This window comes from Electrona antarctica, assembly GCF_951216825.1.
Source record: "Electrona antarctica genome assembly, chromosome: 24".
NCBI lineage: Eukaryota > Metazoa > Chordata > Actinopteri > Myctophiformes > Myctophidae > Electrona > Electrona antarctica.
The window spans coordinates 565,294-590,864 of NC_136803.1; the positions used below are offsets into that span (position 1 = coordinate 565,294).

The window sequence follows — 25,571 nt, forward strand, 5'->3', positions numbered from 1 at the left end:
TCAGGAAGAGATCCAGTATAAGTCATTTTACACTTGGTTGCATGGTGAAAATAGCAGATCTACAAGCTCACGCTGCGACGCGTTGTGAGCTTGTAGATCTGCTATTTTAATTTTAAAATCAGCCATTACGACGGCATCAGGTCCCGCCAAAATACATTCAACTAAGACTAGACTTAACACTAAAACATTCCAGGTCGACTAAAACTTGACTAAACTGAATGAAAACTATTCGAAAAAAGACCAAAATTAATATTTGCTGCCAAAATCAACACTGCAGGAATCCCCGAAACAGCCGATGTCCGTGGGGTGTTTTCATTAATTTGTTTGGCTCTGTATGCCGAAGAGCTTCATCACTGTCTGGGTCATAGCTTTAGGAACTTCATCACTGTCTGGGTCATAGCTTTAGAGCTTCATCACTGTCTGGGTCATAGCTTTAGAGCTTAATCACTGTCTGGGTCATAGCTTTTATCACTGTCGTCACTGTCATCACTGTCATCACTGTCATCACTGTCTGGGTCATAGCTTGTATCACTGTCGTCACTGTCATCACTGTCTGGGTCATAGCTTGTATCACTGTCGTCACTGTCATCACTGTCATCACTGTCTGGGTCATAGCTTGTATCACTGTCGTCACTGTCATCACTGTCTGGGTCATAGCTTGTATCACTGTCGTCACTGTCATCACTGTCATCACTGTCATCACTGTCTGGGTCATAGCTTGTATCACTGTCATCACTGTCTGGGTCATAGCTTGTATCACTGTCGTCACTGTCATCACTGTCATCACTGTCTGGGTCATAGCTTGTATCACTGTCGTCACTGTCGTCACTGTCATCACTGTCTGGGTCATAGCTTGTATCACTGTCGTCACTGTCGTCACTGTCATCACTGTCTGGGTCATAGCTTGTATCACTGTCGTCACTGTCATCACTGTCTGGGTCATAGCTTGTATCACTGTCGTCACTGTCGTCACTGTCATCACTGTCTGGGTCATAGCTTGTATCACTGTCGTCACTGTCATCACTGTCTGGGTCATAGCTTGTATCACTGTCGTCACTGTCGTCACTGTCATCACTGTCTGGGTCATAGCTTGTATCACTGTTACTGCTTCATCACTGTCATCACTGTCATCACTGTCATCACTGTCTGGGTCATAGCTTGTATCACTGTCGTCACTGTCGTCACTGTCATCACTGTCTGGGTCATAGCTTGTATCACTGTTACTGCTTCATCACTGTCATCACTGTCATCACTGTCATCACTGTCATCACTGTCTGGGTCATAGCTTGTATCACTGTCACTGCTTCATCACTGTCATCACTGTCATCACTGTCTGGGTCATAGCTTGTATCACTGTCGTCACTGTCATCACTGTCATCACTGTCATCACTGTCTGGGTCATAGCTTGTATCACTGTCGTCACTGTCATCACTGTCATCACTGTCATCACTGTCTGGGTCATAGCTTGTATCACTGTCACTGCTTCATCACTGTCATCACTGTCATCACTGTCTGGGTCATAGCTTGTATCACTGTCGTCACTGTCATCACTGTCATCACTGTCATCACTGTCTGGGTCATAGCTTGTATCACTGTCGTCACTGTCATCACTGTCATCACTGTCATCACTGTCTGGGTCATAGCTTGTATCACTGTCACTGCTTAATCACTGTCATCACTGTCATCACTGTCATCACTGTCTGGGTCATAGCTTGTATCACTGTTACTGCTTCATCACTGTCATCACTGTCATCACTGTCATCACTGTCTGGGTCATAGCTTGTATCACTGTCACTGCTTCATCACTGTCATCACTGTCATCACTGTCTGGGTCATAGCTTGTATCACTGTCGTCACTGTCATCACTGTCATCACTGTCATCACTGTCTGGGTCATAGCTTGTATCACTGTCGTCACTGTCATCACTGTCATCACTGTCATCACTGTCTGGGTCATAGCTTGTATCACTGTCACTGCTTCATCACTGTCATCACTGTCATCACTGTCTGGGTCATAGCTTGTATCACTGTCGTCACTGTCATCACTGTCATCACTGTCATCACTGTCTGGGTCATAGCTTGTATCACTGTCGTCACTGTCATCACTGTCATCACTGTCATCACTGTCTGGGTCATAGCTTGTATCACTGTCACTGCTTCATCACTGTCATCACTGTCATCACTGTCATCACTGTCTGGGTCATAGCTTTTACTGTTCCGTCTAATTACACTAGAGTCTAGTGTAAAGTAAAAGCACAGTAAAAGCTCAGTAAAAGCTCAGTAGAGTTTCATGTCAAGTTTCAAGTGAGGAATATATAGTCTACTTCCACACGATAGTCAAAGCAAAGAGATGCAAAGTGTCAGATTTCATGATGGCTACACCATATCAATTTGCATTTCCATTTTGGATATTTTTGATTGAAAATAATAATTGCATTTTTAACTAGTAAATTTTCGAATGTTTTTTTAGGTATTTTTTTCCACCTCCTACAAAATGTCTTGTAGCCTACAACTGTAATACAAATAATGTCAATTCATGTCAATAAATAGAAAACAAAGCCAAGTGACACATGTGTAAGTCAACGCACGTGAGCTGCAACTGGCCGCGGCCCTCATCAAGTCACCTTTTGCGCAATTTGGCCCTCGCCCCAAAATGAGTTTGACACCCCTGCACTAGACTAAATGCACTATCCGGCAGCAATTCAATAATTGGGTTGTTTTCCCTCAACTGTGGATTTATGTTGCATTTTGGACGTCTAGCTGAGGCAATTTGCAGGAACCACTTATACTGTTACAAAAGTACGTGAGTCTCCAGAACAGTAATTATCAAATGGATCAGTTTGAACGACCTGCAGTTTGGCACCATTTGTGTTTCTGGAGCCGGTTTTGTTCTTGGCAGCAAATATCTATTTTAGTCTAAGGCCCGACTCACTAACCTGACTCCGCCAGATGGGGCAGCAGAGAGTACACTGTGTTTTGTGGCCGGGCATCAAGTCTGCCTGAGAGTTCCCAGATGGGAGCAGGAGGGGGTAACCCAGTGTACTCTCTGCTGCCCCATCTGGCGGAGTCAGGTTACCGACTCACACCTTTACAACAGACTGATGTATGCTTGTTGTATGAGATGTATAGCTGATGCAAGCTCGCAATGCATTTCCAATGGGAGTCACATCGTTTGACACAACATGTGTGTTGTATGAGGGGGAGGGGGGGGGGGCAGTCGAAACACAGCCGAAAGCCATACAACAGCTTGTAGTCCAAAATGTTGTATCAAACCATGTGACTTCCATTGGAAATGCATTGGGGCGGCCATGACACTTACATCTTGCTTACATCTAGCATGCATCAATGTTGTATGCTAGATCGAAAGGTGTGAGTCGGGCCATAGTCTTTGGACTGAAACATCGTTTGGTTTTAGTCACATTTTAGTCACCTGGAATGTTTTAGTGTTTAGTCTAGTTTTAGTCGACTAAGTGTGATGCGATTTTTGTCGACTAAATCTACAGTTGATTTAGTCGACTAAAATGTGTTTTGGCGGGCCTTGATGCCGTCGTAATGACAGATTTTACACTTATATTACTGAAAATAGCTGATCTACAAGCTTAAGCGTTGTGAGCTTGTAGATCTGCTATTTTCAGCATGCAACCAAGTGTAAAATGACTTTTACTGGATCTCTTGTCCACTAGTCCCTTCCTCACATTTTAGTCTAGTTTTCATTTGTTGACAATTCATTGTCACTACATTTAGCTTAGTTTTAGTTTTCATGTAGTTTCCATTTAGTTTTCGTCAGTGAAAATAGCTAGTCGACGAACATTTTTCGTCTTAGTTTTAGTCGACCAAATCAACACTGCAGTGTACAACGTAAAATCCTCGGTACATTTGGCTTTGGTTTGTGACTTTGTGTGAACACAAACATTGACTTATTGTGATTGGCTAATCACCCCATAGCGATGATTTGATTGGCTGAGCAAAGTACATATAAGGATAGATGGATTAAAGTGAGGGCAGAAAAGTGAAGACGCCAAAAAGTGATTGGCCGGAATGACTTTTGAATGAGGTGTGGTCTAGAGGGGCGTGGCCAACCCTGTGTGGTTTCTGGTCTAGAGGGGCGTGGTCTCAAGGGGTGTGGTCAGATCGGTGAACCATTAGGATCCACTGCCTGTTTACGACCGGCCACCCGCCCCTATAGACCACGCCCCTTCTAGACCACATGAGGCTACATCAAAATAAAAGCCTGGGTTCCGAGGCTACATCAAAATAAAAGCCTGGATACCGAGGCTACATCAAAATAAAAGCCTGGGTACCGAGGCTACATCAAAATAAAAGCCTGGGTTCCGAGGCTACATCAAAATAAAAGCCTGGGTTCCGAGGCTACATCAAAATAAAAGCCTGGGTACCCGAGGCTACATCAAAATAAAAGCCTGGGTTCCGAGGCTACATCAAAATAAAAGCCTGGGTACCCGAGGCTACATTCATCGCTCAAACGTATCGCTTTCACTGCTTCACCCAGCAGATGGCTGCTCAGATGGCTCAGATGAGACACTTCTCCTCATGTGACTATAGTGACTACGCACGTGGCCAGCGAGAAAATATACCTGCGTGTCTGGAAATGCATTTATCTCGATTCCTTCCTTCCTCCCTTCCTTCAACGTCCCCTTCAGGCAAGAACGACATCTTCGGCGAGATGATCCACGTCTACAGCAAGCCGGGCAAGTCCAACGCGGACGTGCGTGCGCTGAGCTACTGCGACCTTCACACCATCCAGAGAGACGAGGTCCTGGAGGTCCTCGACATGTACCCCGAGTTCGGAGACCACTTCTTCAACAACCTGGAGCTGACCTTCGACCTCCGCGACTACAACGCCAAGGAGGTACAGTAGCTAATTACAACACCAAGGAGGTACAATTATTGGTCTCCAATTGTTTATATTGTTTAGTTTCCAAGATGGCCGCAGCACCAGCAGGGGGTGGGGCGGAGGTGAGCGGGTGGGCTTGACGTACTGTATGCCCTTATTGGGCTGCGTTCGCACATTCAAGACACCTGTCTTGTGTCTGTGTTTAATGGCCACTCCAATGCATTTCCAATGGATGCCCATATGGTTTGACCAACCATTTTGTTTGATGGGGGGGAGGGGGGCAGAACACATCCATCAAAGCTGTGTTCAGACACAAGTCAGGTGTCAGACACAAGTCAGGTGTCGGACACAAGTCGGACACAAGTCAGGTGTCAGACACAAGTCAGGTGTCGGACACAAGTCAGGTGTCGGACACAAGTCAGGTGTCGGACACAAGTCAGCTGTCGGACACAAGTCAGGTCACCCCCCTCACCTCCGCGCCACCCCCTCCTGGTGCTGCGGCCATCTTGGAAACTAAACACAATATAAACAGTGGGAGAAGGGGTGGGGCCGAGAAAGGCCCTTATTACAACGCCAAGGAGGTACAGTAGCTAATTCCTGAGGGTTGGGGGGGTAAGCTTCACATGAGAGGGACCTTTGGAGTGACCTTTTGACCTTTTTGAGAGTGCTTCAGCTAATAATAGAGGAACCTTCAGCGTCTGCACTTGAATTTATTCATGTGTTTCGTGACCGTCTCTCATTTAGAGATGCAGTGCTGGCCCGTGATTGTTGTACTGTTAATTATATCTGTGTGCGTGTGCGTGCGTGTCTTTCTCTCCAGACCTCCCAGCCACCAGCCAGTGATTCGGACATGGAGGACAGCAGGACTAGAAGACGGGTGTCCTACAACGGGAGAGTCTCCACAGGTCAGGGGGGGGACAGACATGGTTCTCAAAGTGGGGTCCGGGGACCCCCAGGGGTCCTTGAGGTCATACTTTGAATGGGGGTTGTGTGCAAAATTTCTGGTGCTGGGGGTGACGGAGGTGTTGCCTAGCAACCGGGCCCAATTTTAGAAGGTGATTTTCGCTAAAATAATTAAAGCTGCTACAAGCAATATTATGTCAAATTTTGAATTACCTTTTATTTCAGACAGCAAGCAATGAGTAAAATGCTCAAAAAAATAGTCTCTGTGACACATCTAGGGGCCACAATCTGCATTCAAAGATGTTCCTAGAAGCTTTGTCATTGGTCGGAAAAAAAAACCTGGTCGAAAAAAATGACTAACCAATCAGGAAGTAGACAGGCAAATCAACCAATGGCAAAAGCTTCTATGAAAATCTGTGAATGCAGATTGCGGCCCCTAGATGTGTCACAGAGACTAGATTTGTTTTGGGAGCGTTCTACCCATTGTTGGCTGTCTGAATACCAAAAAAAGAAAAAAAAGTCATTAACATTTTTGACATAATATTGCTTATAGCAGCAAAAGTAAGTAAGTAAAACCCACTGATCTTTGCCATCCGTGTGACCATAAGGCAGCTTTCCAAATAGTAAGGGCATTTTATCAATCTGGGAACTAAATTGTTACCAAGACATTTCTTCACCAATGTGTTTCTAAAGGTGTCTAATAACATGTACTAAAAGATTGAAATTCAACAACTTTGGAATGAAACAGGCTCCCGGCAGCTCCATCGTGGACGCCATCGTGCAAACGATGCCTTTCTAGATGTTTGTTTTTCGTAAGAATTTAGTATGTTGTTTAGCACACCCACTAGTAACATAATCCATTGAAAAATCGCTTCTATTAATTATTTGGGGTTTCAACCATATACTGACATATCTAATAGTGGTTTCATTGCATACCGACCACTAGGGGGTGAGCCAAATTAGTTTGCGATGGTTTTTTGAAAACCTTATGCCCATACCTAACACCATGCCAAAATTAAAAAAGTAGTTACGAAGTGCATAATTGTTATGATTTTTTACATATTAAATCCCAGTTTATAGGCATTTTAGCTCATTTTAGCCACCGTGGTCGCCATCTTTAAAATGATTCCTTTCTGTTTGTTCGTTTTTCCTAAGATTTTAGTATGTTATTTAGCACACCCAATAGTAACAGAATCCATTGAAAATAGCTATACGTAGTATACCATAGCTATACGTATCTAATATTTGAGTCTGTGTAAACAGACCACTAGGGGGCGCACCCAATACGTTTGCGCAGCTTTTTTTAAATCATTATACCCATACCTAACACCACGCCAAAATTCAAAAACTAGTCACCAAAAGCCAAATCTTTACAAGTGCGCCCCCAGCTAATAGGTTTCTCTTACTAACAGGAGGGACAGAGTCATTTTCTCTCACCGCGGGGGAGCAGCTGTCATTTCACGTCCAACAGCTCAGAGATTTGGGGACTCGGAGAACGAGCCTCGGGCACAGCGAGGGAGCGAGCAGCGAAACCTGCCACGTTGGCATCGACTGCAGGAAAATGCAAATCGAATCGGTCGCCATGGTTACGGGCCGCGACTATCCCAATACAGTACCCCCCATTGTCCCCAGTATTAAGTAACCTATTCTGGACAGGAACCCCTTTTGGTGTTTTAAGCATTATGTTATACTTTAGCTATTGAACAAGCTTGTAGATCTGCTATTTTTTGGAAAAATCGTGAAAATGTGGCGCAAATGTTTGAGTAAATGTTCTTTCAGAGCGAACGTTTTTAATGCCAATCCTTGGCTTAACAACCCTGTTCATGGTACAGCCCTGTTACCAACCCTGTTACCAACCCTGTTCACGGTACAGTGGCCGTGCAGCTGTGTCCAACCCAGCGGCCTCCACTTGTTTTTCTCTGCTTCCTAATCAATGAAGGAGGCGTGCCGGCCGGCAGGCACGCTGAGAGCTGCACGCCATATCGACCCTATAGGTCTTGATTTAATCCGGTGTGTGTACCTTAGCCCGTTTTGGCCTAATTTAATTAAAAAAAAATGTCTTCAAAATCCCGACAGTTTTCTGAAAAACCTTATGTTTCTGTATCAGTGGTGCTCAATATTTCATGTCAAGGACCCCAAAAACTATATGTAATATACCTCCGCCCCCCATCTGAAAATATGTTTGAGTTAAGATGTCCACTCTGTAATAATATATATATTCAAGATTTGCGCCACATTTCAAGTTCATAGCGCGGCACTTGGTGCCGCGCTATGAGCTTGTAGATCTGCTATTTTTCAATAGCTAAAGTATAACATAATGCTTAGTTAAAACACCAAAAGGGGTTCCCGCCCAGAATGGGTTAACGGTACGAGTACACACAGGTGGTCATCGATTAGCGGTGGTAGGAGAAAAGATGAATCATTGAGTCATTTTAATAGCAGAACGTTCTCAGGCCCCACGGTGCTGACCCAACCGTTGTTTTTATAGTTTAACATCTATAACCCCAATTAAAAAGTGATCTCCCTGACCCTGCTCAACCTCCACTTCCCAAGGGAAGTATCCCCACACACACACACCCACACACCCTTCTTGACATTGACAATGAAAGGAGAATTTACTAGTGATGCACTGAATATTCGGCCGCAGAAAATATTCGGCAGAAAATGTCTAAAAATGCATTTTCTGCCTATTCAGTATTTTAGAACCACCGTTGGGCTCTGTTATTTATGTTGGGTTTTTGTTGTATATCCATCTCCCTGCTCTTAATGTTTTATGATGGTGTTTAATCGTGCCGAGCAGGGAGAAAATGCAGCAGAGCTGAACGTTTTGAACTAAAATCTTTGCTTCTGAGGGGTCCCTGGAACAACATATTTTCAGCGTCTGATAAATGCCTGAATTGTAAATTGTTTGTCCTCCCCCAGGCGTGCACGGCAAGGAAGCGCCAGCGTCCGCGACCACGACGACGACAACGTTTTGCAACAACAACAACGGCGGTGGCGGCGGCCGGCGGGGGGAGCGGGGGGACCCACCCCCCAGGAGGGCGGGGTCCAGGATGAGGAGGAGGAGGAGGAGGGGGGACCCCCGGGTCTCCACAGAGGAGGAGGAGGAGGAGGACGGGGAGGAGGCCGACGAGGAGGAGGAGGAGGAGGAGGAAGGGAGGGTGGAAGAGGAGGAGCAGCGGCCGCTGTGTTCGGGCGTTCTGCTGGGCTACCCGGCGGTGAAGGACCACCCTGCTGCTGCTACTGCCGCCGCGGCGGCCCTGGGGCAGAGTGGCGCCGCCCTCCTGGACACTCAGGGTGGAGACAGAGGACAGAGAGGTGAGAGAGACACCGCAGGGCTCGTTATTCGTCCACGCTTTATTCGTCCACGCTAAACCCCCTTATCCCTAAAATACTTTGACTTTTTTTAACCCATTTTGACCTGAGATCAGATTCTAAAAATGTCTTCTACATCCTGACAGTTTTCTGAAAAAGCTATGTTTCTATGTCAGTCGTTCTTCGATTTTTCGTGTGCACACGCACGCGCACACACACACTTCTCATAGACGTTTAGCATTTTTGCAGAGCCTTTACCACCTTAATAAGGCCACGGGAGAGGCCGTTATACTTCCTTCTGAATCGCGACAGTCAGAAAGCATTTTAACCCATTTTGGGTGGAAACCCCTTTTGGTGTTAGCATTATGTTATGCTTTAGCTATTGAAAAATAGCAGATCTAGCTTGTAGGTCTGCTATTTTTGAAAAATCGAAGAACGACTGACATAGAAACATAGCTTTTTCAGAAAACTGTCAGGATGTAGAAGACATTTTATAGAATCTGATCTCAGGTCAAAATGGGTTAAATCCCCCAGTCACGTCAATCACTTTGTTTATTTCCTCGGCTTCCTTCCGTCCTCCCGTGGAGACGAGGCTGACATTTGCAACGCCGCGCTGGTCGTCCTGCCGCTGCGCCGGTGCCACGGATCAATACCGCCCGTCCGTGACACAGAATCACATTATCCTGTCACAGAGCTGAATTAACCCGTTCTGAATTAACCCGTTTTTATTTCGACGTCAGGCCTAAATGTGTTATTATTGTATGACATGATCATGTACGATAGGTAGCTTTGAAGTGTAATTATCAGTGGTGGAAAAAAGCATAGATATATATAAACTCTAGATAGCTCACCCGCGCTGTTGGCCAATGGAGAGCGACGTCGTTACGTGGCGGCCATCTTACCTCGGGACACATAACATTGTGTCTATGGGGCATGTACTCTTAAATGACCATAACTTGCTCAATTTTCAACCGATTTTCAAACGGTTTGGTTTGTTATAAACGTCAGATACGTCCGCATACTTATATGCTTTTATACGACGTTCATATAAAAAACATAAATTAAGCAGATAAGCGTCCTGAATCATAGCCACGTTGACAACGTTTGTAATAAACCAACCCGTTTGTAAATCCGTCAAGATTTGAGCGAGTTATGACTGTTTCTGTTTGAGCTGCCATTGAACATACTGTACTGTAGCCCCGAAGTAAGATGGCTGCCGGGTGAACGACGTCAGAAACTCCGCCTTGAGCCATCTAGTGTTTATATATATCTATGGAAAAAAGTACTCGATTGTTTTACTTAAAGGGGCATTCCACTCATTTTCAACATTTTACTATGTCATTAATATACCTTAGAGCTGTTGTGTGGAAATAATAAAAAAGTTCCCCCATTCTGTGTTTCCTAGAACTAGAGGTCTGTCATGTCAAAATTATGTCAAAATCATTAACATGCTATGGTGAAACACATCTTGATGATGTCATCAAGATGTGTTTCACCATAGCATGTTAATGATTTTTTTCATAATTACAGTTCTAGGAAACACAGAATGGGGGGACTTTTTTATTATTTCCACACAACAGCTCTAAGGTATATTAATGACATAGTAAAATGTTGAAAATGGGTGGTTTTCCCCTTTAAGTAAAAGTACCAATACTGCAATTTAGATCTACTCCGTTACAAGTAAAAGTACGGAATTGAAAATGTACTTGAGTAAAAGTACACCAAGTATCGGCATCAAAACGTACTTTAAAGTACTAAAAGTAAAAGTATTCATATTGCAGAATGTCCCATTTTCACAAGTTCAAAATGTGTACAGAATCTATTGAAAATAGCCGAACTACAAGCTCACCACCTCCTCCGCACTGCAGCGTCCTGAGAGGAGCAGTGTTTTCAGATCTGTGATGATTTGGTGGCAGAATCTTCTAATAAACCTTTATAAAGTAAATGTGCTTTAGTTAACCCATTTTGGACTGAGGTCGATTAAAAAAAGTCTTCTAAATCCTAACATTTTTCTGAAAAAGCTATGTTTCTATGTCAGTCGTTCTTAGATTTTTCAAAAATAGCAGATCTACAAGCTCGTAGATCTGCTATTTTTCAATAGCTAAAGCATAACCTACCCATTTTGGACTGAGGTCGATAAAAAAAAGGCTTCTAAATCCTAACATTTTTCTGAAAAACCCATGTTTCTATGTCAGTGGTGCTCAACATTTTTCATGTCAAGGACCCCCAGAATTATCTCTATTGGGCCACGGACCCCCATCTCAAAATATGTAGTTCCAGGGACCCCCCCCCCCCCCCCAGAAGCAAATATTTTAGTTAAAAACGTTCGCTCTGAAATATATATATTCAAAGATTTGTGCCACATTTTCACGATTTTTCAAAAATAGCAGACCTACAAGCTCGTATGAGCTTGTAGATCTGCTATTTTTCAATAGCTACATTATAACATAATGTTTAAAACACCAAAAGGGGTTCCCGCCCAAAATGGGTTAAACGACAACGTTTCGATCTTTTTTCTTTTTTTTTTCACAGTTTTGTTTATTCAAGATTTCAGGGTATACAGTAAATCAAACAATATGACAGTATATGTGACACACCCATATGGAACATACCAAAGAGATAACATGTACATATAAATGTTGTGACCACTATATGCAAAATATTGTGGTAGCATAAAAGCAATTATATAGTCCTATGCTAACAGGGAAGTGTCAGTTACAAACCACATAACCTGAATCAAGTTTTGAAACAAACAAACGCAAGACAAGACAAGACAAGACAAGACAAGACAACATGGCATGGTCAACGTTTCGATCTTGACAGATCTTCGTCAGGTCAGTATCGACGAAGATCCATCAAGATCGAAACGTTGTCGTTTAATTATTCAATAAAGTAATTCTTTACCAAAAGAATGTTGTGCGGGCCCCCATACCTCCTTCCATGATTACCTTATTGGCCCTGCACCCACTGTCGAGGTGCGTGTACATAAGTATGCTCTTTAGTTAAACTATAAACACATTTACTTAAATAAAGGTTTATTTAGCTTCCTTTTCTACACCAGGGGTTCTCAACGTTTTTGGCCGGGGACCCCCGAAGATGCTTTGGCAATGTCTCGGGACCCCCGCCCCGCCCCCTCCCGACCCCCAATATAAATTGACTGCTACAATAACCTTAATAATAGAAACAATACACCATATAATAATACATTAATAAATAAATAAATGAAATGAAACCAGATATAATCAGTAGGGAGGAGTATGCATGATGTACTATGTGTACCATGTCAACTCTTCATTTCCATTTTCCAGCAATTCAGTTGAAAAAGAATAATAATAATAATAATAATAATAATTTGGGGACCCCCAAAATAATTTGGCGACCCCCCGAGGGGTCGCGACCCACGGGTTGAGAACCCCTGTTCTACACCATGGACGAGACGTTTGGAGCCTTGTCGGCTCATCATCAGATTCTGACTGTCGGCCCGCCACCTGGTTTTTAGCTAGTGGATGTCTGTGTGTGTGCGCTTTATTGTTCTTGACTGTGTGCGTGTGTGTGCGTGTGCGTGTGCGTGTGGTGCGTGTGGTGCGTGCGTGCGGTGCGTGCGTGCGGTGAGTGTGTGCGGTGCGTGCGTGCGTGCGTGCGTGCGTGCGTGCGTGCGTGCGTGCGTGCGTGCGTGCGTGCGTGCGTGCGTGCGTGCGTGCGTGCGTGCGTGCGTGCGTGCGTGTGGTGCGTGCGTGTGTGCGTGCGTGCGTGCGTGCGTGCAGACCTCCACACAGACTCTTGGCCGTGTGACAGACCAGGGGAGGCTGCGGAGGACGCGGCCCGCTGTCGGGACGCCGTGGCTGGGGACGAGGACAGTGACACCGACCTCACCTACGGAGAGCTGGAGCAGCGGCTGGACCTGTTACAGGAGCACCTCAACAGGTCAGCATGAAGGGGGGGGGGGGGGGGGGGGACTTCAACAGGTCAGTGTGGTGGTCAGTGCGGAATATGCGAAAAGTTGCAAATATATGCGTGATTTTGTCGGGCGTTTTGAAAATAATGTACCCGATGATCTGCACCATGCAGGGTCATTTGGCCGATTTAAATTATGCGTAAATTATGCGTAAATTATGCGATCACATGAACGCATTTCTCTGTCTAAAAGTGACTAATTACATCAGGGGTGGGCAACTGGCGGCCCGGGGGCCACATGCGGCCCCCACCTTCACTTAATGCGGCCCTCGGGTTAATGTCAGAATACTGATATAGTATTGATTTCAGCTGTTACAATTCCAAACCCGCTTTAATTACTTTGTGACTAGTATGACTAGTACTTAATGACTATAGTATTAAAATGTTATTGTCTTTTCATAAAGGTAACATAACTATAACTGCATTTGAAATTGGTTACTTTTCAGGATTCCAATTAAAAAATAGCAAAAAAATATTCAGGTTTTCAATTCAAATATAGCAAAAATAGCCGATCTACAAGCTCAAAACGCGTCGCAGCGCGACGCGTTTTGAGCTTGTAGATCGGCTATTTTTGCTACGACAGTAATATGCACTGTGGCCCTTTGGAGTGAATGTGGAAATATATTGGCCCTCGCCATCGTCAAAGTTGCCCACCCCTGAATTACATGTACTCAAGTACTGTACTTAAGTACAATGTTTTGCCTATTTGTGCTGTACGTCGTACTATTTCCAATTTCCAAAATACAGGCATTGTGGTGCAGAGCGACGCATTGTGAGCTTTGTTAGATGTGCTATTTTCAAATGATCTTTTAAGACTTTTGAAAACTTGATAATTGATTCTGCATAAATGAGTACTTTCTACTTTTGGTACTTTTAGTACATTTTGATACCAGTACTTTTGTACTTTTACTGAAGTACATTTTGAATTCCAGACTTTTACTTGTAACAGAGTATTTCTCCTTTGCAGTATTGATACTTTTACTTAAGTAACACATGATACACGTATATGTTTTCCTCCACTCAGGGCTGGACTGGGACAAAAATTCGGTCCGGTCATTTTCGCGCGAATTTGGCCCAGACCAGCCCTGCACCACAAACAGCACACAGTAGATAGCAGAAACTCTACCGCCCGCTCCGTCGAGGCGCACACACACACACACACACACACACACACACACACACACACACACACACACACACACACACACACACACACACACACAAGCCCTAATACCACCACATAAATGATACAAACCAACACAACCCTAGGGTGACCAGATGTCCCTCTTTGCGAGGGACAGTCCCTCATTTCCAAGACTTTTCAGGCGTCCCACAAATTGAGACCCTGTCTGTCCCACATTGTGACTGGCAGGCATCAGTGTTCAAATGCCCTAATAGTTTAGTCCCCTAATAGTTGGCCTTCTGTTGTCGTCTCTTCCTGCAATATGTGTTTTTAAGCACGTTAAAATAGCAAATAGCAGCCCAGGCGGTGGCGTAACCGTCTGGGCACCCGACTGGTAATCCAGTCGCAGTGTGCCGCGGGTTCGACTCCAGAGCCCGACACGGCCTTTACTGCATGTCTTCCCCCATCTCTCTCCCGTTTCCTGTCAGCCTACTGTCCCTTCAAAAAACCAATAAAAGGCGTAAGCCGCAAAAAAATATCTTTAAAAAAAAAAAAAATAGCAAATAGCAAATAAAAATGAAGCATGATTTTAAAACAAAATGTGAGACACCAGAGGATGGTATAAATGATAGCCAATAGGCCTATGGTCGAATATGACATCAAGGCATTTAATAGCAACTAAAGTAGTAAGTTGCTAACGCGGGACTCCAGTATCGCTTGTGTGGGACAAGTGGGACGGGGGGACGGGGTCCCCCCCATCCCACTTGTCCCACACAAGCGATACCTCAAAATAACAGTTTGGATCTGGTCATCCTACGCAACCCTTGTGTTGCTCTCACAAGAATGATGCTGGCAAAAGGATTCAAGATAGCAGAGGGTTTATTTGTCACTCACTTTGCCTGCATGCGGCCCGCCGACAGTGGCGTGCACAGATAGACACTAGGGGGTGCTAGAGCACCCCCTGCCCTTTTGGCAATGTGCCCTTTTGAAAAAAAAACAAAAAAAATACATTTTTTTTTCTTTTTTTTGATTTTTCAAAAATAGCAGACCTACAAGCTCGTAGCGCGCCACTCGGTGGCGCGCTATGAGCTTGTAGATCTGCTATTTTTCAATAGCTAAAGCATAACATAATGCTAACACCAAAAGGGGTTCCCGCCCAAAATGGATTAAGGCAACCGGCCGGTTCCACGCGCTGCACAAGGTGCCCTTTTTTAACTTGAGCACCTGCCCCTCTAAATGTCTGTGCACGCCACTGATGCTGGCAAAAGGATTCAAGATAGCAGAGGGTTTATTTGTCACTCACTTTGCCTGCATGCGGCCCGCCGATAATATGACGGGTACGTACGTCCTGTGGCCAGTCCACCCCTGGCCTCCACTGTGCAACCACATGGGAAACATTTAGTAGCAATGATTAACCACATGAACCCCCAGCAGCCTCCCTGCTGTATGTATGAAGGGACCTGTACCTATTGAGCCGGGTCTGCAGTTAATCCATGTAGACCTGAAGACCAGATTCTACAAAATGTCTTATTTCTTAAATCGTGACAGTTTTCTGGAAAAACCTTATGTTTCTATGTCAGCGGTGCTCAAACAATTTCATGTCAAGGACCCCCAGAATGATCTGTATTTGGCCGCCGGACCCCCATCTGAAAATATGTTGTTCCAGGAAGCACGAGCTTGTAGATCTGCTATTTTTCAACATCTAAAGTTTAAAATAATGGTTAAAGTGGTTTAATTAAAGCTATACGTTGCCTCAGGTCTAAATGGCTTAAATTGATTCATTCTTTAATAAGGTGGAGCATAAATAATGGATCTAGTAAAAATCTTTGGTTTCCGTCCAGAGGAGGAACGTGAAGTGCCGCGGGTCCATCTTTATGATCGTCCAGAGGAGGAACGTGAAGTGCCGCGGGTCCATCTTTATGATCGTCCAGAGGAGGAACGTGAAGTGCCGCGGGTCCATCTTTATGATCGTCCAGAGGAGGAACGTGAAGTGCCGCGGGTCCATCTTTATGATCGTCCAGAGGAGGAACGTGAAGTGCCGCGGGTCCATCTTTATGATCGTCCAGAGGAGGAACGTGAAGTGCCGCGGGTCCATCTTTATGATCGTCCAGAGGAGGAACGTGAAGTGCCGCGGGTCCATCTTTATGATCGTCCAGAGGAGGAACGTGAAGTGCCGCGGGTCCATCTTTATGATCGTCCAGAGGAGGAACGTGAAGTGCCGCGGGTCCATCTTTATGATCGTCCAGAGGAGGAACGTGAAGTGCCGCGGGTCCATCTTTATGATCGTCCAGAGGAGGAACGTGAAGTGCCGCGGGTCCATCTTTATGATCGTCCAGAGGAGGAACGTGAAGTGCCGCGGGTCCATCTTTATGATCGTCCAGAGGAGGAACGTGAAGTGCCGCGGGTCCATCTTTATGATCGTCCAGAGGAGGAACGTGAAGTGCCGCGGGTCCATCTTTATGATCGTCCAGAGGAGGAACGTGAAGTGCCGCGGGTCCATCTTTATGATCGTCCAGAGGAGGAACGTGAAGTGCCGCGGGTCCATCTTTATGATCGTCCAGAGGAGGAACGTGAAGTGCCGCGGGTCCATCTTTATGATCGTCCAGAGGAGGAACGTGAAGTGCCGCGGGTCCATCTTTATGATCGTCCAGAGGAGGAACCTGAAGTGCCGCGGGTCCATCTTTATGATCGTCCAGAGGAGGAACGTGAAGTGCCGCGGGTCCATCTTTATGATCGTCCAGAGGAGGAACGTGAAGTGCCGCGGGTCCATCTTTATGATCGTCCAGAGGAGGAACGTGAAGTGCCGCGGGTCCAGCTTTATGATCGTCCAGAGGAGGAACGTGAAGTGCCGCGGGTCCATCTTTATGATCGTCCAGAGGAGGAACGTGAAGTGCCGCGGGTCCATCTTTATGATCGTCCAGAGGAGGAACGTGAAGTGCCGCGGGTCCATCTTTATGATCGTCCAGAGGAGGAACGTGAAGTGCCGCGGGTCCATCTTTATGATCGTCCAGAGGAGGAACGTGAAGTGCCGCGGGTCCATCTTTATGATCGTCCAGAGGAGGAACGTGAAGTGCCGCGGGTCCATCTTTATGATCGTCCAGAGGAGGAACGTGAAGTGCCGCGGGTCCATCTTTATGATCGTCCAGAGGAGGAACGTGAAGTGCCGCGGGTCCATCTTTATGATCGTCCAGAGGAGGAACGTGAAGTGCCGCGGGTCCATCTTTATGATCGTCCAGAGGAGGAACGTGAAGTGCCGCGGGTCCATCTTTATGATCGTCCAGAGGAGGAACGTGAAGTGCCGCGGGTCCATCTTTATGATCGTCCAGAGGAGGAACGTGAAGTGCCGCGGGTCCATCTTTATGATCGTCCAGAGGAGGAACGTGAAGTGCCGCGGGTCCATCTTTATGATCGTCCAGAGGAGGAACGTGAAGTGCCGCGGGTCCATCTTTATGATCGTCCAGAGGAGGAACGTGAAGTGCCGCGGGTCCATCTTTATGATCGTCCAGAGGAGGAACGTGAAGTGCCGCGGGTCCATCTTTATGATCGTCCAGAGGAGGAACCTGAAGTGCCGCGGGTCCATCTTTATGATCGTCCAGAGGAGGAACGTGAAGTGCCGCGGGTCCATCTTTATGATCGTCCAGAGGAGGAACGTGAAGTGCCGCGGGTCCATCTTTATGATCGTCCAGAGGAGGAACGTGAAGTGCCGCGGGTCCATCTTTATGATCGTCCAGAGGAGGAACGTGAAGTGCCGCGGGTCCATCTTTATGATCGTCCAGAAGAGGAACGTGAAGTGCCGCGGGTCCATCTTTATGATCGTCCAGAGGAGGAACGTGAAGTGCCGCGGGTCCATCTTTATGATCGTCCAGAGGAGGAACGTGAAGTGCCGCGGGTCCATCTTTATGATCGTCCAGAGGAGGAACGTGAAGTGCCGCGGGTCCATCTTTATGATCGTCCAGAGGAGGAACGTGAAGTGCCGCGGGTCCATCTTTATGATCGTCCAGAGGAGGAACGTGAAGTGCCGCGGGTCCATCTTTATGATCGTCCAGAGGAGGAACGTGAAGTGCCGCGGGTCCATCTTTATGATCGTCCAGAGGAGGAACGTGAAGTGCCGCGGGTCCATCTTTATGATCGTCCAGAGGAGGAACGTGAAGTGCCGCGGGTCCATCTTTATGATCGTCCAGAGGAGGAACGTGAAGTGCCGCGGGTCCATCTTTATGATCGTCCAGAGGAGGAACGTGAAGTGCCGCGGGTCCATCTTTATGATCGTCCAGAGGAGGAACGTGAAGTGCCGCGGGTCCATCTTTATGATCGTCCAGAGGAGGAACGTGAAGTGCCGCGGGTCCATCTTTATGATCGTCCAGAGGAGGAACGTGAAGTGCCGCGGGTCCATCTTTATGATCGTCCAGAGGAGGAACGTGAAGTGCCGCGGGTCCATCTTTATGATCGATGTCACAACGTGACCACGTAATAAAAAAAACAACACTGGAAATTAAAGCAAAGTCACTTTGTGTTCGACCTCCAACAAGGTTTTAACAAGTTTGCGACGTCATCGATTCAGAATATCTGCGATATCTGCCGCCCACTGTGCATTCTCTCACAAATGTCTTGTACCTGGGGGCACGGTGGCACAGTCGGTAGTGCTGTCGCCTCACAGCTAGAAGGTCCTGGGTTCGATTCCCGCTGGGGACGCTGTGGGCGCTGGGAGCGTGTTCCCTCCTCCGTGTCATCAGTGCCCATACCCGAGGCGAGGTTGGCGAAAGGGCCTTTCTGTGTGGAGTTTGCATGTTCTCCCCGTGTCCCCTAGGGTAGGTACCCTCACATGTTCTCCCCGTGTCCCCTAGGGTAGATACCCTCACATGTTCTCCCCGTGTCCCCTAGGGTAGATACCCTCACATGTTCTCCCCGTGTCCCCTAGGGTAGGTACCCTCACATGTTCTCCCCGTGTCCCCTAGGGTAGATATCCTCACATGTTCTCCCCGTGTCCCCTAGGGTAGGTACCCTCACATGTTCTCCCCGTGTCCCCTAGGGTAGATACCCTCACATGTTCTCCCCGTGTCACCTAGGGTAGATACCCTCACATGTTCTCCCCGTGTCCCCTAGGGTAGGTACCCTCACATGTTCTCCCCGTGTCCCCTAGGGTAGGTACCCTCACATGTTCTCCCCGTGTCCCCTAGGGTAGATACCCTCACATGTTCTCCCCGTGTCCCCTAGGGTAGATACCCTCACATGTTCTCCCCGTGTCCCCGTGTCTCAGTTGGAAAAGAGACGCAGTCTCAATGTGTTTTTACTGGTTAAATAAAAATAAATAAAATCCCCTCATGTCCCCCAAACGCTGAAGCACTGGTTTAAAAGTTGCGTACAGGTAAAACCACCCAGCAGGATCTATGGACTATGTGTAACCACCCAGCAGGATCTATGGACTATGTGTAACGCCAGGGATTAGAACTCGAGTCTCCAGCGTGAGAGTCTAATATCTTAATGGGTTCATGACATTCATTTATTTTTATTTTTATTTTTATTTTTATTTTTATTTTTATTTTTATTTTTATTTTTATTTTTATTTTTATTTTTATTTTTATTTTTATTTTTATTTTTATAGGTTTCATGACCTCAATTACACCCCAAACACAACCTGAACTTTTCTGTGGTCTGTTGGCATTTTCTCTTGGAATGTCAAATTGTTAATGTCATGTATGGGATTTGTGGACCCTTACCTCACCGTCCACAGGAGAATCAGAACACTGGTTTGAGCCAGAAAACCCCCAGACCACAGAACATCTACTGAATGTTAAAAGTTCAGGGTTTTTGGTAGTAAGATAAATCTATGAAAATCTGGGAACTAAATCGTTACCAAGAAATGTCTTCACCAATGTGTTTCAAGGTGTCTAATAACATGTACTAAAAGATTTAAATTCAACTCCCGTGGGAAATTTGAGTTATTAGCATAATATGTGACCATACCCTTAACATCCTATATAAGGCAAAAAAGTCCAAATTTCATCATTCTTTAAGTAGCATGTGACATATATTATGAAACTAATGTTATTAGACACCTTTAGAAACACACATTTATTGGTAACAATTTAGTTCCCAGATTGGTCAAATACCTGATAAAATGCCCTTACTATGGGTGCAATTGAGCTCAGAAAACCAAGAAAAAAATAAGAAACATTACGCAGGCAGGCAGGCAGGCGCTATAAATATTGCGTGCCCACGAGGCGCGCTCTCTCACACATCCCCAAGGATCCTGACGTGCCCCAGTGCATGCTGGGACCTCGGTAGGAGGGAGGGAGGTGATGGAGGAATGTCACTCGGACACGGGCGAGTTTTAGGGGAGGGGGAGACTTTGTTAACCCATTTTGGGCGGGAACCCCTTTTGGTGTTTTAAGCATTTTGGTGTTCATAGCGCGGCACCGAGTGCAGGTCTGCTATTTTTTAAAAATCGTAAAAATGTGGCGCACATCTTTGAATATATATTCTTTCAGAGTGAACCTTTTTAACTCAAATCTTTGCTTCTGGGGGGTCCCTGGAACGACATATTTATTCAGATGGGGGTCGGCGGCCAATTACATATATTTTTGGGGGTCCTTGACAAGAAAATGTTTGAGAACGACTGATATAGAAACATAGGATGTTTCATGAGGAGGTCATGATTTAGACAACATTTTTTTTAATTTCGACGTCAGGTCTAAATGGGTAGGGGGCGACTTCGTTAAAATGCAGCAGAATGCACTTTGTCTCGGCTGTCAGACCCTTCCTCATACTGCTGGATGTCTTTATCGACCCGTCATCCACCCCCTCCCCCACCCCCCTTGATTCTGTCTCTTCAGTTTATCCACTTCACCTTGTTTTATCTCCGTCTCTCCAGACCTCCCTCTCCATTATTCAGACAAATTGGCTGCATTGATTTAAGAGACAGCGACAAACAGGCGCACCAGAGACGAATATAAACCAGCTGTCATTTACATTTACAGTACACTGTTTGTAAGTCAACGTCAGTCAAAGTATAGATACGAATACTGCTGGTCAAATATTACTCTGCTACAAGGTAAAGTTGCTCTCACTAATGATGAAATGATAAAATAGCAAAAAAAAATCTGTGTCTCATAGGAGGGCCGTGGGCAGTTCAGAAACCAGTCTGTGTCTCATAGGAGGGCTGTGGGCGGTTCAGAAACCAGTATGTGTCTCATAGGAGGGCTGTGGGCGGTTCGGAAACCGGTCTGTGTCTCATAGGAGGGCTGTGGGCGGTTCGGAAACCGGTCTGTGTCTCATAGAAGGGCTGTGGGCGGTTAAGAAACCGGTCTGTGTCTCATAGGAGGGCTGTGGGCGGTTCAGAAACCAGTCTGTGTCTCATAGGAGGGCTGTGGGCGGTTCGGAAACCGGTCTGTGTCTCATAGGAGGGCTGTGGGCGGTTCGGAAACCGGTCTGTGTCTCATAGGAGGGATGTGGGCGGTTAAGAAACCGGTCTGTGTCTCATAGGAGGGCTGTGGGCAGTTCAGAAACCAGTATGTGTCTCATAGGAGGGCTGTGGGCAGTTCAGAAACAGGTCTGTCTCATAGGAGGGCTGTGGGCAGTTCAGAAACTAGTCTGTGTCTCATAGGAGGGCTGTGGGCAGTTCAGAAACCAGTCTGTCTCATAGGAGGGCTGTGTTCAGTTCAGAAACCAGTCTGTGTCTCATATGAGGGCTGTGGGCAGTCCAGAAACCGGTCTGTGTCTCATAGGAGGGCTGTGGGCGGTTAAGAAACCGGTCTGTGTCTCATAGGAGGGCTGTGGGCAGTTCAGAAACCAGTCTGTGTCTCATAGGAGGGCTGTGGGCAGTTCAGAAACCAGTATGTGTCTCATAGGAGGGCTGTGGGCAGTTCAGAAACAGGTCTGTGTCTCATAGGAGGGCTGTGGGCAGTTCAGAAACTAGTCTGTGTCTCATAGGAGGGCTGTGGGCAGTTCAGAAACCAGTCTGTCTCATAGGAGGGCTGTGTTCAGTTCAGAAACCAGTCTGTGTCTCATAGGAGGGCTGTGGGTAGTTCAGAAACTAGTCTGTGTCTCATAGGAGGGCTGTGGGCAGTTCAGAAACCAGTCTGTGTCTCATAGGAGGGCTGTGGGCAGTTCAGAAACCAGTCTGTGTCTCATAGGAGGGCTGTGGGTATTTCAGAAACCAGTCTGTGTCTCATAGGAGGGCTGTGGGCAGTTCAGAAACCAGTCTGTCTCTCATAGGAAGGCTGTGGGCAGTTCAGAAACCAGTCTGTGTCTCATAGGAGGGCTGTGGGCAGACCAGAAACCAGTCTTTCTCTCATAGGAGGGCTGTGGGCAGTTCAGAAACTAGTCTGTGTCTCATAGGAGGGCTGTGGGCAGTTCAGAAACCAGTCTGTCTCATAGGAGGGCTGTGGGCAGTTCAGAAACCAGTCTGTGTCTCATAGGAGGGCTGTGGGCAGTTCAGAAACCAGTCTGTGTCTCATAGGAGGGCTGTGGGCATGCAGTGTAACCAAAGACTTAATTTCATTCAGGGCGGGAACCCCCTTTTGTAGTTCTAAGCATTATGTTATACTTTAGCTATTGAAAAATAGCAGATCTACAAGCTCGTAGCGCGGCACTCATATTTTTTCATCGCGAACCCAGATCATTCTGGGGGTCCTTGACATGAAAAAGGTTGAGCACCCACTGACATAGAGGTTGAGCACCACTGACATAGAGGTTGAGCACCACTGACATAGAAACATTGGTTCTTCAGAAAACGTTATTTTTTAATCGGCTCCAGGTCTAAATGGGTTAAGCCAGGGGTGGGCAACTGGCGGCCCGGGGGCCACATGCGGCCCCCACCTTCACTTAATGCGGCCCTCGGGTTAATGTCAGAATACTGATATAATATTGGTTTCAGCTGTTTACAATTCCACAACATGCAAACATGACCCGCTTTAATTACTTCAGTCTAAATTAGTAGCTCATTGCTTCAACACACGTATAATTAAAAGGCATTTGAAATTACATAAAAATGTTAATTTTCAGGATTCCAATTCAAAAACAGTAAAAAATAATTCAACATTTCAATTCGAATATAGCAAAAATAGCCGATCTACAAGCTCAAAACGCGTCGCAGCGACATATATATATGGCCCTAGGGAGTGAGTGTGGAAATATAGTGGCCCTCTCCATCGTCAAAGTTGCCCACCCCTGGGTTAAGCCATTACATTGGACATGCAAGGCGATATAATTAACATTGTAATTTACTGTACGTCACCTCTAATAAATTACATGTGCATTACAGCAGTGGTACCCAAAGTGGGGTCCGGGGACCCCCAGGGGTACCTGAGGGAGTTCCAGGGGGTCCGGGGACCCCCAGGGGTACCTGAGGGAGTTCCAGGGGGTCCCCCAGGGGTACCTGAGGGAGTTCCAGGGGGTCCGGGGACCCCCAGGGGTACCTGAGGAGTTCCAGGGGGTCCCCAGCTAATTTATAGTTTGGAACCAAATGGACCATTATGGGTCTGTAACTCAGAAAGTGTACAAATGGAACCCAACGGGTCCATTTGGTTCCATTTGTACACTCTCAGAGTTAAAATAACATTGATTTTACAATATAAATTGGGGGGTCCCAGAGATAGAAATGCTATTAAATGGGGCGTCCGTGGACTAATGCATGTCAAACTGGGGGGTCCTTGAAATTAAACAGGTTGAGAATCACTGCCAGAGCCGTACAAATATCTTCTCTTATGGGGGTCCCTGGCATATCTTTTCAAATGGGGCTCTGTGTGTCAATTTGGGGGTCCTTGACATGAAAAAGTTTGGGAACCACTGCATTACCACCCTGGGCAAGACCTACGCTGAAAAGACTATCATCGATTTTAGCGGAAGTATCGCCCAAGGAAATGACGTTGATGCTTTACAAATCAGTTTACATTCTCCGCGGATGAAACAAGTGTTGTGATTGGTCGGGGAAATATCGTATCCGGGGGAAATACAGCTGACGGATTTTCCGGAGGATACATCCGCCGATAGCTTCTCTGCCTTAGGTTGTGACCAGGCTCTTCTTTTCGCAGATAAGTAAGCCTGGGACCGAGGCTACTGCATTACTGGACAAAATTGCTTATTTCCCTCAGGCAGCTTTAAAGGAGCATTCAGTGATTTGGGTGATTTGGAAAGCCCCCGGTCACAAGCCCCACCTGTGACCGGCACATGCACGCACTACAGTGGGGGGGACACGCAACAGGCCAACAGTACACACACCTAGACCCACCCCCGCTCGATCATAATTGGCGGAAGGCCCCTCTCTATCCTGATTGGATGAAGGCTTGGCCACCTAGCCAAAAACGAAACCTAAGGTTTTTTGACCCCAGGGGTTAACTGGGGACAGGAAGGAACTCCTTACATGGTCAACCCACTCTATAATAGGGAGGATTATCACAACAAAACAAAAAAATAAGTGATATTTGAATTAAGTGAAATCACTGAATATACCTTTAATAACACACACTGGTCATAACTGTGGTTTCAGACTCCCTCTAGTGTTTGAAATGAGTATCAACAAGTCATGGTGTCACCACCGTCCACATGGCTGTCATCAGTGCCTCAGGGTTCTCTTCCTTGCGTCGCGTGGCTGTAATTATGCTTGTCGTCGTGTGTGTGGACACACACACACACACACACACACACACACACACACACTCTCTCTCTCTCATCTGGTATCAGTGGTGTCAGTGCTGTAACCGAAGGCAGATGGGGCTGTGATTAATTCAATGTGGTTATGTGATCACACACACGCACGCGTGCACACACACACACACACACACACACACACACACACACACACACACACACACACACACACACACACACACACACACGCACACACATGCACACACGCACAGGTGTGGAAGAATCACGTCATCCTGCATGCATAGAGAACGCCACAGTGGGACAGTCGGTAGGGGGCAGAGTTTCCCCAGACGGGCGACGTCTTCGCTTTACACCAAGATTATCGTCAGGGGGGAAAGAAAAAGTACATGTTTAATACTTTGGAAAGGTGTAAACGCAAATCTTTCTTACTGTTTTATGATGATTCAGAAGACATTAGTCTTGTAGAATCTGGTCTCAGGTCTCATTGGGTGAAAGCAGGCGGGGTAGCGTGGATTAAATTATTGAATTGACTGGGCTAATTAGAATCGCCAGTTGGGGCTTCAGCCCAACTCCGGCGATAGGTGTGAAAAACTGTGAACCCTTTTGCCCAATTGCTAATGGGGGACCATTTAGGCACCTCGCTGTGGTTTTACTACTAACAGAACTTAACAGAACTTCTGGGGGGGTGAAGGGCTGGGGGGGTGAAGGGCTGCCAATGTAGGATATCTCTTGTGGTTTTTCTTGTTTCTTCGCTCTCCTCTTTTCGACGTTGGACTGGGACAGCTCTAAACGGACTAGGGCCACGGCCCGGGTGGCCCAG

The 25,571-nt window shown here is 46.4% G+C and overlaps 1 protein-coding gene across 1 annotated transcript in view; it reads left to right on the forward strand.

Annotated features, from left to right (window-relative positions):
* Positions 1–25,571, forward strand: part of LOC306917154 (voltage-gated inwardly rectifying potassium channel KCNH7-like) — a 228,583-nt gene that overhangs the window by 199,680 nt on the left and 3,332 nt on the right. The window contains exons 15-19 of the mRNA XM_079495287.1: positions 4,658–4,866; positions 5,672–5,756; positions 8,677–8,840; positions 8,904–9,072; positions 12,834–12,993. Of these exons, the coding sequence (XP_079351413.1) occupies positions 4,658–4,866; positions 5,672–5,756; positions 8,677–8,840; positions 8,904–9,072; positions 12,834–12,993 (787 nt within the window). The remainder of the gene's footprint in view (positions 1–4,657; positions 4,867–5,671; positions 5,757–8,676; positions 8,841–8,903; positions 9,073–12,833; positions 12,994–25,571) is intronic.